Below are 13,912 nucleotides of genomic sequence, written 5' to 3'. Positions count from 1 at the left end.
TGTGATTTGGAACCGGAAGCAGGTTCAACAGCAACTTTCAACAAGGAGCCAGATAAACACTTGAGAAGGTAAAACTTGCAGGGTTCTAAGGAGAGCAGGGAAGTGAGACGCTTTGGAGAAACCTTTCATAAACCCAGTACAGGCACACGTGGAACAGCCTCCCTGCACGGTGAATCATTCTACACAGGCCCTCAAGGTGGCTCTCAGGATGCAGGGTTCTTGAGTTGTTTCAACTTGCCTTCAATGTAACGCTGCCCCAGGTACTTTCTGTGCTTCTCCAGAGCCTTCCGAACATCCTCCGCAGACTGGAGTTCAATAATCGCTTCTCCGCTTGGCTTGCCAGCTCTGTTACACAGGAAGTGCACGCCTCCGACACCGTTCACCACACCACAATCTGAGACAAGGAACAGGCCAGTGTAAATAACACCATGCCCACACGCCAGCTGCCAGCACAGGTCTGGCACAGGAAAGTCCAGAGATCTACACAAGTCGTCCCTGGGCAAATCGGAATCTACTCACACCTGCGCTCACACACACACACAACCACCCCCTCCCTCACAGACACACAAAATACATTAAAGACAGAAAATTCTGGAAATACACAGTGGGTCAGGAGTCGTCAGTGGACAGGACAGGGTGTGATTCATCAGATCAATGACCTTTCACGAGAACACAATGGTTGGCTAAAGGGATCTGATGTTGATGTGCTGATGAGGTGAGATGAAGTTCAGCTGCAGCAATAACTACAGCATGGATCAGTTGGTTGAACAGCTTGTTTCTGTCCTGACAATTCAATTCTGCTCATGAATCCCTTATGAACCTTTTATAAATTACCAGACTCGTTCCACAATGTTTTCAGTCTTTTTCACACTTGTTTGTTTGGTATGTCACACATGACAGAATGAAGCAAACAGAAGCTCGGTGCAGCCTTTGAGAAAGACCTTGGAAAGGTTCTCCACCTCCCACCCTAGATCTGTGTAATTTACTTCAGCTGCAGCTGAGACAGATTTGGTGTGGAGAGCACAACCTCAGTTCACACTGGTTGCACGTGTTTGAGCTGTGTATTAATTAAGCTCTCTGGTCGGTATGAAAAACACGATGATGCTGGAGGAACTCAGCAGGCCAGGCAGCATCCGTGGAGAAAAGCAGGCGGTCAACATTTCAGGTCAGGACCCTTCTTCAGGACTGAAGATAGGGAAAGGGGAAGCCCGATATATAGGAGGGAAAAGCAGAGCAGTGATAGGTGGACAAAAGAGGGGAGGCGGGGTGGGTACAAGGTGGTGATAGGTAGATGCAGGTAAGAGATAGTGATAGGCAGGTGTGGGGGAGGAGGGGAGAGCAGATCCACCGGGGGATGGGTCAAAGGTAAGGAGAGGAAAGAAGATGGTAAAAAAACAAAGAGGCTAGGAAAGGGAAGAAGCATGGTGGGGGAGTGTGGGGATTAGCTAAAGTGGGAGAATTCAATGTTCATGCCGTTAGGCTGCAAGGTTCCAAGATGGAAAATGAGGTGCTGTTCCTCCAGTTTGCACCTGGATTTCTCCCGGCAGTGGAGGAGGCCGAGGACTGACAGATTAGTGATAGTGTGGGAGGGGGAGTTGAAGTGACCGGCAACGGTGAGATGCAGATCGCGGTTACGGACAGAGTGCAGGTGTTCTGTGAAACAGTCACCTAGTCTGCATTTGGTCTCACCAACGTAGAGGAGGCCACACTTGGAGCATTGAATACAGTAGATGATATTGTGCAGGTGAATCTCTATCTCACCTGAAAGGACTGTTTGGGTCCCTGGATGGAGGTGGTGTAGGGGCAGGTGTTGCACCTATGGCAGGGGCAGTGGAAAGTTCCCGGGGTGGGAACGGGATGGGTGGGAGGAATGAACTAGGGAGTTGCGGAGAGAGCGGTCCCTGTGAAAGGCAGAAAGGTGTGGGGAGGGCAAGATGTGCTTGGTGGTGGGGTCCCGTTGGAGATGGCGGAGAATAATGTGTTGGATACGTAGGCTGGTGGGATGAAATGTGAGGACAAGGGGGACCCTATCTCTGTTGGGTCTGGGAGGGGTGAGAGTGGAAGTGCAGGAATGGCAGAGATACGGGTGCGAGCTCTCTCGACCAGTGTCGGGGGAAAGCCCCAGTTAGGAAAGACGTTCTCTCAACCACATTTGGGGGGGAAGTCTCTGGTGGGTATTGTGGTAAGTGCTGCTCTGATCCAAAGCTACAGCTCTACTCCCAGCTTCTTGACCACTGTCAGAGGCTGGACCAAACCATTCACCATCTCCATGTCCCACCTGACTCTGTGCTGGGCTTCAGACCACATATCCTCCCTGTTACTATGTCTATTTCCACTAATAACACCTCTGCCTCACCTCGGCTCTCCTGTAGCTGAAACCTGGCCCATACTTTTGTTACCTTCAAATCAGACCATTCCACTCGCTCTTGGTTGACCCAGTCTACGCCCTCTATAAAGCCGAACTCATCCATAACTCATCTCATACTCATGTTAAGTTAAATGCCTCAATTTTGAATGTTTCCATGGTTCTGCCCCATCCTGATCACTGTAATCTCCTCCAGAGCCCAACCCCGTCAGTACCATATTCACCTTTCCCTTCTCCACCCTTGGATCTCACTGGTTGGAGAGGTGCCAACCCCAGTTCTCAGTGAGGACCCCAGTGCTGTCTGCCTTGAGACACCTGTAGTCTTATGGATGGCAAATAACAATGGGAGACAAGGAGTCTCTCAACACTGGGCTGTGCACTTACTGCAAATGCAGAACAAGTTCTGCTATGAAATAGAAGTACACAGCTGGAGTGTTGAAGTTTCTGCTCTCCCTGAAGCTGATCTGGGGATGTGTAAAGGGGGCAGAGTCCTTGTACCAGGGTACGAGTGCCCTATAGGGCCAAATGCCAGACTTCACCTTCTGTGTCCATTAAATGACTTACATTTATAGAAAACAGAAACAGCAAAAGCTCAAATATTCAGCAGGTCAGGCAGTATCTGTGGGGAAAGAAAGTTATCGTTTCCAGTCAACAACCTTTCATCAGGACTAGGAAAAGTTACAGATAAATAGGTTTTAAGATTCGGGCAAAGGGAGTTGAAGAAAGCAAATGGCGAGGACTATGATGGGCTGCCGGACAAGAGAGACTAAATGGCAGAAGGGAGAGTGGGGCAAAGCAAAGTCATGTTGAGTTTATTGTCAGACGCACAAGTCCATGTGTGCACAGATGCAATGAAAAACTTATTGCAGCAGCATCACAGGCACAGAGCATCAGAGACACAACGTTCACAAGAAAAAACATGAATAAAACATAAAATAAGGGCAAAAATGAACTGTGTTTTCATGAGAAGTGCTGGCACTTCAGAACCCTGACAGATGACGTACTGACTGAACGACGCCACTGCATCCCTCACACTGACTAGTTGTACGGCACGTGCTTCCAGTGACTTCCCAGCAGCGAGCTGGGCCATCTACCTCCTGAACTCACATCTGGTTAACATGGATCTTCACCCAAGAAGAACATCTCTGAAGGAGGAACCTGGCTGAACACTAGGTAAGTTTTACTTCAAATTAACTGAATTTACTCAAGTTTTTAAGTGTTTTAGCTTGCTGTTAAATATTAATCTCAGGTATGGGCAGAACTTGTTGTGACGTGTTTACGGACAGCATTACAACTGGGATGGCTTCAGCAAGGAAGCTGTCACCGGGGAATCCACACAAGCTGGGCCTGGACTCTGAGAGTAACCAGACTGGTGGCAGGAAATTCTGAGCCAAAGGACCTGTCTGGAGGAGGTGGAATCGTTATCTGAAGTTACTGAAGGAAGATGCTGCAGATGATTGAAAACCAAAATTAAAAGAGAAAATGACACAAATGCTGATTTGAAATTGCTAGACTGAGTCCCAAAGGCTGCAGTATACCAAGATGGAAAATGTGATGCTATTCCTGGAGCTTGGTTCAACTAATTCAGGAGACCAAAGGCAGAGGCTCAGCATGGGATGGAGAATTAAAGTGAAAGGCAACTGCAGGCTCAGGGTGATCCTCACAGACTAGATAAAGGTGATCTGCAAAGTTGTCCAATGTGTGTTTAGTCTCCCCAGAGTAGAGCAGGCCGCACTGTACACTACACAGAACTGGACACTGTACTGTTTTGACTGGAGGTTGTATTTCTATAGCAGGTATAGCCTAGTAAAAGTTCTTCATAGCACTAATATCAGCAAAACTCGACAACAAATCACAAAACATGGTATTTGGACAGATTGAAGAGAGTCATGAAGCAAGGAAGAGCAGATTTTTTTCCCCCTCTACACAAGAGGTTGGAATCATCAGCACTTTCTGATGCAGTAATGGAGGCCGGTACTGTCACAATATTTAGGCCTCTAGACAAGCACTTGAATCCCAAAGGCACACAAAGAAAGGTAAATAGATAAGTACAGTGGTTAGCATGGACAGGCTGGGCCGAAGGGCCTCTGTACTGTACGACTATGACTCAGTGGATATATTCAGAGAAGAGCAGCTATCACTGTGTGGTGTCACCACTGTAACACAGGAAACATTGCAGCCAATATGCACACAGCAAGCACCCAGTGATGTTGATTGGGGGGTAAACACTGGCTCCAGGTCAGTCTGCACACCGGTATCTGCACTTACACTTGTCAGCAAAGCATTCTCACGCGAGACATTTCAACAACACTTCCCTTTATAAGCCAGCTGTCAGAGAGAAAAAAGGTGAACCAAACGCATGTCTAGATTTTAGTAAATTCCCTACCTGAGAAAAAGTCCAGCACATCTTCCACAGAGCAAGACCAGGGCAAACCACGAGCCTTCACTACAAACACATTTTGCTCCATTTCTAACAGAGGGGGCTCATAGTCAGGAAGTGGGGGATACGCCTCCTCTTGGAAAGGCTGGCGCGACTCCTGTGTGACGTGAAAAAGTGAATGACTGAGAGACTGCGAATAACTGCCATCCACACAGCAAAAGGTCAACTCATCAAAGTGGGAATGTATTACCACACCACCACTCAGATTCCTTCCATTTAGGACCATTTTTTATATTTTTCAGTGTATGGGCACGACTGGCAAGGTCAACATACATTGTAAATTGGTTTATTATGTTACATGTACCAAGGTACAGTGAAAAACTTTGTTTTGCTTGCTATCCATACAGATCATTTCATCACATCAGTGCATTGAGATCGCACAAGGGAAAACAATAACAGAATGCAGAATAAAGTGTTGCAGAGGAAGTGCAGTGCAGGCAGACAATAAGGTTCAAGGCCATAACAAGGTAAATTGTGAGTCCATCTTACTGTACTAGGGGATCATTCAATAGTCTTATAACAGTGGGATAGAAGCTGTCCTTGAGCCTAGTGGTATGTGCTTTCAGGCTTTTGTATCTTCTGCCTGATGGGGAGGGGGAAGGAGACAATGTCTGGGGTAGGCATAGCGGTTAGCACGACGCTATTACAGCACCAGCGATCGGGGTTCGATTCCCGTCGCTGTCTGTAAGGAGTTTGTACGTTCTCCCGTGTCTGCTTGGGTTTCCTCCGGGTGCTCCGGTTTCCTCCCACATTCCAAAGACGTACGGGTAGGTTAATTTGGGTTTAAAATGGGTGGTGTGGACTCTTTGGGCCAGAAGGGCCTGTTACCACACTGTAAATAAAATTAAATTAAAAATTAAAATTAAATTAAAAACACAATGATGCTGGAGGAACTCAGCAGGAGGCAGCATCCGTGGAGAAAAGCAGGCAGTCAACGTTTCGGGTCAGGACCCTCCTTCAGGACTGAAGGTAGGAAAAGGGGAAGCCCAACATATAGGAGGGAAAAGCAGAGCAGTGATAGGTGGACAAAAGAGGGGAGGCGGGGTGGGCACAGGGTGGTGATAGGTAGATGCAGGTAAGAGATAGTGATAGGCAGGTGCGGGGGAGGAGAGCAGATCCACCGGGGCAGGGGCACAGGTAAGGAGAGAAAAAAAGGGGAGCTGGATAAAACAGATAGGCTAGAAAAGGGAAGAAAAGAAGAGGCATGGTTGGGGGTGGGGAAGGGGGGTGGGATTACTTAAAGTGGGAGAATTCAATGTTCATGCCGTCAGGCTGCAAGGTTCCAAGACGGAAAATGAGGTGCTGTTCCTCCAGTTTGTGCTTGGAATTCTCCTGGCAGTGGAGGAGGCCGAGGACTGGCATATCTGTTGAAGTGACTGGCAACGGGGAAATGCAGATTGCGGTTACGGACAGAGCGCAGGTGTTCTGCGAAATGGTCACCTAGTCTGCGTTTGGTCTCACTGATGTAGAGGAGGCCACACTTGGAGCACCGAATGCAGTAGATGACATTAAGGGAGATGCAGGTGAATCTCTGTCTCATCTGAAAGGACTGTTTGGGTCCCTGGATGGAGGTGGTCTAGGGGCAGGTGTTACACCTATGGCATGGGCAGTGGAAAGTTCCCGGCATGGGAGTGGGATGGGTGGGTGGGGGGGGGGGGGGTGTAAGGAGTGAACTAGGGAGTTGCGGAGAGAGCGGTCCCTCAGAAAGGGGTGGGGAGGGGAAAATATGCTTGGTTGTGGGGTCCCATTGGAGATGGTGGAAGAGGCAGAGAAAGATGTGCTGGATACATAGTCTGGTAGGATGAACTGTGAGGACAAGGGGGACCCTATCCCTGTTGGGTCTGGGAGGGGTGGGGGTGAGAGCAGAGGTGCAGGAAATGGCAGAGATATGGGTGCGAGCTCTCTCAACCACAGTCGGGAGGAAGCCACGGTTAGAAAAGTTGGGCATCTCGGATGTCCTGGAGTGGAAAGCCTCATCATGGGAGCAGATGAGGTGGAGAAATTGAGAAAAAGGGATTGTGTCCTTGCAAGAGACAGGGTGGGAGGAGCTGTAAGTGGGCTTGTAGAAGATGTCAGTGGATAAGGAATCTCCTGAGATGGAAAGATCGAGGAAGGAGAGAGGGGTGTCAGAGATAGCCCAAAGCAAATTGGAGAGCGGGGTGAAAATTTGTGGCGAAATTTATGAAACTGTCAAGTTCTGCAGGGATACAATGCAGGTGGCACCAATACAATCGTTGATATAGCGTAGAAAGAGTTGAGGAATGGGGCTGGAGTGGGCTTGGAACAGAGACTGTTCAACGTAGCCAACAAAGACGCAGGCATAGCTGGGGCCCATGCGAGTGCCCATAGCTACACCCTTGGTCTGTGGAAAGTGAGAGGAATTGAAAGTGGTTTAGGGTGAGGACAAGTTCAGCCAGGCGGAGGAGAGTGTTAGTGGAAGGGGACTGGTTCTGTCTCTAGTCAAGAAGCGGAGGGTGGCGAGGCCGTGATGGGGAATGGAGGTATATAGGGACTGGACACCCATGGTGAAGATGAGGTTGTGTGTGCCGGAAAACTCAAAGCTGTGGAAGAGTTGGAGAGCATGTGATGTGTCACAGACGTAGGTGGGAAGGGATTGGATTGGGGGGACAGGATAGTATCCAGGTACGAGGCTTCGAGCTCCTTGGGGCAAGAGCACGCGGAGACAATAGGTCTGCCAGGACAGTCCATCTTGTGGATTTTGGGGAGGAGATAGAAGTGGGCAGTCCTAGGTTGTGGGTCTTTGAATATGCTGGTTGCTTTACCAAGGCAGTGAGAAGTGTAGACAGAGTCCATGGAGGGGAGGCTGGTTTCCGTGATGTGCTGAGCTGTGTCCACAACTTTCTGCAGTCTCTTGTGGTCCTGGGCAGAGCAGTTGCCGTACCAAGCCGTGATGCATCCAGACAGGATGCTTTCTATGGCGCATTGATAAAAGTTGGTGAGGGTCAAAGGGGACATGCCAAATTTCTTTAGCCTCCTGAGGAAGTAGAGGCGCTGGTGAGCTTTCTTGGCTGTGGCATCTATGTGGTTGGACCAGGACAGGTTATGGGTGATATTCACTTCTAGGAACTTGAAGCTCTCAGCCCTCTCGACCTCAGCACCGTTGGTGTAAACAGAAGCATGTGCTCTTTTGTTTTGCTGACATTGAGGGAAAGGTTGTTGTAATGACACCATGTCACTAGGCTCTCAGAATTGTTCATCCCTAATTGCCCCCAGAACGTGGTGGTGAACCAGCTCCTTAAGCCTCTGCAGTCCCTGTCGTGAAGATGATCCCAAAGTACTATTGAGAAGGAAGCTCCATGATTTAGACCCAGTGATAACAAAGAACAAGTGATGTATTTCTCGGTCAGGACGGTGTATGACTTGGAGGGGAATCTGCGGGTGATGGTGTTCCTGTTCCCGTGCTGCCCTGCTCTTTGTAGGAAAGGTTGAAAATCTGGGAGGCCCTGTTGGAGTGACCCAGCGAGCTACGGTAGCCCATTCTGTTGTGCAGCCTCTGTGGGGTAGAGGTGGAGGGAATGAACGTTTACTGTGGGGGTGTGGTACCAATCAAGGGGGCTGCTTTTCTTGACTCATGCTGAACTTTTTTGTTGGAGATGCACTCATCCAGGCAAGTGGAGAGGGTTCTATCACTTTGCTGACCCATTCCTTGTGGTCAGTGGACAGGTTTTTCGGTGTCAGGAGGTGAGTCACTCACTGCAGGGTCCCAGCCTCTGACCTATGCAAGAGAGAGAGAGAGAGAGAGAGGGGGGGGCAGAGAGGGGGAGGAGGGCAGAGAGTGTGCGTGCGTGTGTGCATGTGTGAGTTCACACACACGCGCATGCAGTCCAATCAAGCCTCTGGTCAATGGTGACCCCCCCCCCCCCCCCCCCCCCAACACAGGATATCGATAGTGGGGACTGCGCGATGTTAATGCCATTGAGAATCAAGGGTCAGACTTTGTCGGTGGAGGGTCACAGAGCTGTGCAGCACAGAAACAGGCCCTTCGGCCCACCACATCCATGCTGACCTTTTTGTCTATCTACACTGATCCCATTTGCTCACTTAAGTGTCTAAATGTCTCTTAAATATATTGATTGTATCTGACTCCACCACCTCCTCTGGCAGTGAGTTCCAGATATCACCCACTCTCTGTGTAATAAAACTTACCCCTCAGATCCCCTTTAAATCTCCTTCCTCTCACCTTAAACCTATGCCCTCTTGTTTTTGACACCCCTACCACGGGAAAAGATTTTGGCCATCTACCCTATCTGTGCCTCCCATAATCTTATACACCTGTATCAGGTCACCCCTCAGCCTGCAATGCTCCAGGGCAAACAAGCCATTCCTATCCAATGTCTCCCTATGACTGAAGTCCTCCAATCCAGCAACATCCTGGTGACTCTCCTCTGCACCCTCTCCAAGCACAACCACATCCTTCCTACAGTGTGGTGACCAGAACCGCGCACAGTGCTCCAAGTGTGGTCTAACCAGTGTTTTGGCAAAGTTGCAACATGAAATCCCAACTTCTATATCTGATGCCCCAAACTATGAAGGCAAGCGTTGCCACTTTCAGGGAGCTGTGGACTTGGATCCCAAGATCCCTCTGTCCACCAACATTCCTTGGTGCCCTACCATTTACTGTATATGTTCTACCTCTATTGGACTTTCCAAAATACATCACCTCGCACATTTTAGGATTAAATTCCATTGGCCAACGCTCTGCCCAACTTTCCAACTGATCCATATCCTGCTGTGGCCTCAGACATCTGTGATGTGTTATCTGCCCCTACCCGCTCATGGCTGAATGTTGACTGTATGTTGCGGCATCAGGGAGTGGACTGCTTCACACACACGTTCCCCCCTTTCTACTGCTGCTTCACAGTGCCCATGCCCTCAGCTCCTTGGTCATTCACACAATCTGAGGGTGTGACATAAATGTGAACGTCACCGATTTCAGCAAAACACTGCCCCCTACTGAATATGGACGAGTCAAACCTTCACCATTTCATTCAGCTCTCAAATGCACATGGCTCAGCGGTCGTGTTTTAACAGCCCGATTAAGACAGAACTGAAATTACAACAAACAGCTCTGCAATGAATACATTTCATGTAAAATTACCAAGCGGAAGGCGATGGCTAGCAATAGTGGGCAGGATTAGAGTGTGGGACGGAGATTTGCAGATGGTTTTAAATTCAGTCTGTTGGGAAACAGAGTGCATCACTGAAGGCCGTTGACTTTAGGGAGCAGATATTGGGAAGGATGGACAGCAGAGGAACAGTCTATGCAGATATTCAGCTTCATGGTGGACATGAAGTACTGGGGCAGCAGTGGGGGTCAGGTAGAGCAGAGGATGGCAACAGAACACAGGTGGCAGTGATGGAGATGGTGCACACATTGAGTGTGAAGCCTGTTTCGGGATCAAAGAGAATGGGAAGTTTCTAAAGGAATGTTGCAGGAGAGAGGCTTCCTCTACAAGACCAAAACAAAAGATTGCAATTGAACAGCATGTGAAATAGAGCAACACACAAATGGCTGGAGGAACTCAGCAGGTCAGGAGCAACTATGGAGGGAAATGGACAGTCAATATTTCAGTTCGAGACCTTTGATATGGGGCATGTGAAATAGTTTCATCAATACATTGTTTGATCTCTCCACTTCATCTGCAATCTTCATGTTCCACACAAAGCAAATTGGATGTGGTAGCTGAAAGGGTCAGCTGATGATGTGGCAGGCAATCACTGACCGGGTATCAGTGGAAGAGCACGCACAACAAATGCTCCAGGATGGAGGCAGCCGGAAGGGCGAGTTCAGAAGTAAGTATTGAGCCACAAGGACTGGTGACTGAAAGCTTGGACAAAGAGGCAGGTTAGAAGTCCTCGTGGAGTGGATGGAGTGCGGGAGGGGTGGCATGGTGGGACAACACTTCAAGGGGTGACGACATTGAACAAGATGTACTTTGTGAAGAACAGAAGTGGGGAGAAAACAAGGCTGAGTGTACAGGTTGGGATTGAAACAGGGCCTGCTTCCATGAGTCATAGTTCTACAGCAGGGAAACAGGGCCTTTGGCCCAACTCGTCCATGCCGACCAAGCTACTTATCTAAGCTAGTCCCATTTGGCTGCATTTGGCCCATGTCCCTCTAAACCGTTCCTGTCCATGGACCTGTCCAAGTGTCATTCAAATGTTGTAACTGTACCACCTCTACCACTTCCTCTAGCAGCTCGTTCCACACACCCACCACCCTCTGTGTGGAAAAAGTTGCCCGAGGCCTCTCTTAAATCTTTTCCCTCTCACCTTAAACCTATGCCCTCTAAAAACTCTTCTTTAAAACTTCATTTATACAGCACGGTAACAGGCCCTTCCGGCACAACGAGTCCGCACTGCCCAATTACACCCATGTTAACCTACCCCTACGTCTTTAGAATGTGGGAGGAAACCGGAGCACCCGGAGAAAACCCACGCAGACACGGGGAGAATGTACAAGCTCCTTACAGACAGTGATGGGAATAGGACCCCGATTGCTGGCGCTGTAATAGCGTCACGCTAACCGCTACACTACTGTACTGCCCTAGTTTTAGACTTTCCTACCCTGGGAAAAAGACTGTAATTATCTATTCCAGCTACGCCCCTCAGGATTTGATGAAGCTCTATAAATGTCACCCCTCAGCCTCCTTTACTCCAGGGAAAACAGCCCCAGACTATCCAGCCTCTCCTTATAACTCAGGCCCTTCAGTCCTGGTAACATCCTTGTGAAGCCATGAACAATCTGCTGGAGGAACGCAGCGTGTCGAGCAGCATCTGGGGGGAGGAGGAATTGTTGATGTTTCGGGTCAAACCCCTGCATCAGTCTCCACAGATTCTGCTCAACCCACTGAGTTCCTCCAGCGGGCTGCTTTTTTACTCTACATTCCAGTACCTGCAGTCTCTTGTGTCTCCATTTCACTACACCACTGTGAATTCTCTTCAAGGCCTGTCCACTTTGAAGAAGTTCTCCTCTCTCTGAGTCCCCCTCCCTGTTGTAGAGTCATACAGCTATACAGCACAGAAAAAGGCCCTTCGGCCCAACTCATCCATGCTGACAAAGGTGCCCATCTAAGTTAGTCCAATTTGCCCACATTTTTATCCTACTGCTCGGTGAATGTGCTCCCCAAGGCTCAATCCACTTATCACCTACCAGTCCATCTCACCTCTTTATCCCATCTCCTCCCTCTACTCTCAGTTCTGATGCAGGGTTTCTACCCGAAATGTCGACAATCTGGATACAACTGCTTTGCCCAAGATGGCAAGAAATTGAAAAGAGTTGTGGACACAGCTCAGTCCATGACAAAAACCAGCCTCCCCTCCAAGGACTGTCTATAATTCATGCTGCCTTGGGAAAGCAGCCAACATAATCAAGGGCTCCTCCCGCCTCAGTCATTCTCTCTTCTCCCCCCTCCCATCAGGCAGAAAATACAAAAGCTTGAAAGCACGTACCACCAGGCTCAAGGACAGCTTCTATCCCGCTGTTATAAGACCATTGAGCGGACCTCTTGTATGATAAAGATGGACTCCTGACCTCACAATCTACTTCGTTATGACCTTGCACCTTACTGTCTGCCTGCACTTGCACTTTCTCTGTAACTGTAACACCTTATTCTGAACATCGAACACTACAGCACAGTCCAGGCCCTTCGGCCCACAACGTTGTGCCAACATGTTATCCTGCTCTAAGATCTATCTGACCCTTCCCTCCCACATAGCCCCCCATTTCTCTATCATTCATGTGTCTAAGAGTCCCTAATACATCTGCCCCCACAACCTCTGCCGGCAGTGCGTTCCACACACCCACCACTCTCTGTGTAAAAAAACTTACCCCTGACATCCCCCTTATACCTTCCTCCAACACCTTAAAATTATGCCCCCTTGTGTTAGCCGTTGTCGCCCTGGGAAAAAGTCTCTGACTGTCCACTCGATCTATGCCTCTTATCACTCTGCATTCCGTTATTGTTTTTACCTGTACTACATCATTGCACCCTGTACTGACCCAATGTAACTGCACTGTAATGAATTGACCTGTACGATCGGTGTGTACGAGAAGTTCTTCACTGCACCTTGGTACAACTGACAATAATAAACCAACACCAGTGACAGCTCCTTCCCCCACAGACGCTGCCCGACCCGCGGACACCCTGCAGCAGATCCCAGTGTCTGCAGCCCCCCATCCTCCCGCCCCCCCCTCCCCGTCCTCCCGCCCCCCCCACCCCCGGTCCTCCCGCCCGCCCCCCCTCCCCGTCCCCCCCCCCGGTCCTCCCGCCCCCCCCTCCCCGTCCTCCCGCCCCCCCCACCCCCGGTCCTCCCGCCCCCCCCACCCTCCCCGTCCCACCGGTCCTCCCGCCCCACCCCCGGTCCTCCCGCCCGCCCCCCCCACCCCCGGTCCTCCCGCCCCCCCCACCCCCGGTCCTCTCGCCGCCCTCGGCCCAGCCCACGGCCCCGGCGGGGGGGGGGGGGGGGGTGTGACCGCCCCGCCCGGCTCCGCCTCACCTGCTGCGAGTACGGGCGCTGCGGCCCGGCGCTCGCTCTACTCCAGCCCGCGGCCCAGCCCCGGGCCTGCGGCTCCCTCCGCGACGGCGGCGGCGGGCAGGGCCTGAGGCGCCCGGCCACCGAGTGACCGTAAGCCCGCGACACGGCACGAAGGTTGAGGAAGGCGCCGAGCCTGCAGCTGACGGCCATGGAGACCGGATCGCTCGCCGCCAGGAGCCCCCCGCCCACTCCTCCCTCCCTCCCTCACGGCCGCCGGCCCGGCACTGCGGCGGCGGACCTCCGGGGGCAGCGCCCCCTGCAGCCCGGGAGGGGCAGCGGACCTCCGGGGACAGCGCCCCCTGCAGCCCGGGAGGGGCGGCGGACCTCCGGGGGCAGCGCCCCCTCCAGCCCGGGCGGGGCGGCGGACCTCCGGGGACAGCGCCCCCTGCAGCCCGGGAGGGGGCGGCGGACCCCTGGCCACAGCGCCCCCTGCAGTGCGGGAGGCACAACGGCAGCAGAGCGCCGCCTACTTGCAGCGTCAGCTGTGCGTTTATAGTCGTAGTTGTTCAGCCCAACTCGTCCGTGCTGACCGTGTCTACCTGAGCCAG

At 51.1% G+C, this 13,912-nt stretch overlaps 1 protein-coding gene across 1 annotated transcript in view; it reads right to left on the bottom strand.

Moving 5' to 3' along the window:
- grsf1 (G-rich RNA sequence binding factor 1) overlaps positions 1 to 13,590 on the bottom strand; it is a 31,507-nt gene extending 17,917 nt beyond the window's left edge. Inside the window, exons 1-3 of the mRNA XM_052032395.1 lie at positions 13,326 to 13,590; positions 4,752 to 4,902; positions 239 to 394 (exon numbers count right to left, since the gene is read on the bottom strand). Coding sequence (XP_051888355.1) covers positions 239 to 394; positions 4,752 to 4,902; positions 13,326 to 13,514 — 496 coding nt within the window. The 5' untranslated portion in view covers positions 13,515 to 13,590. The remainder of the gene's footprint in view (positions 1 to 238; positions 395 to 4,751; positions 4,903 to 13,325) is intronic.
- Between the last annotated feature and the right edge of the window lie 322 nt (positions 13,591 to 13,912).

Source organism: Pristis pectinata, chromosome 2 (assembly GCF_009764475.1).
Source record: "Pristis pectinata isolate sPriPec2 chromosome 2, sPriPec2.1.pri, whole genome shotgun sequence".
Lineage (NCBI taxonomy): Eukaryota > Metazoa > Chordata > Chondrichthyes > Rhinopristiformes > Pristidae > Pristis > Pristis pectinata.
This window is presented reverse-complemented; position numbering and strand designations above follow the sequence as displayed.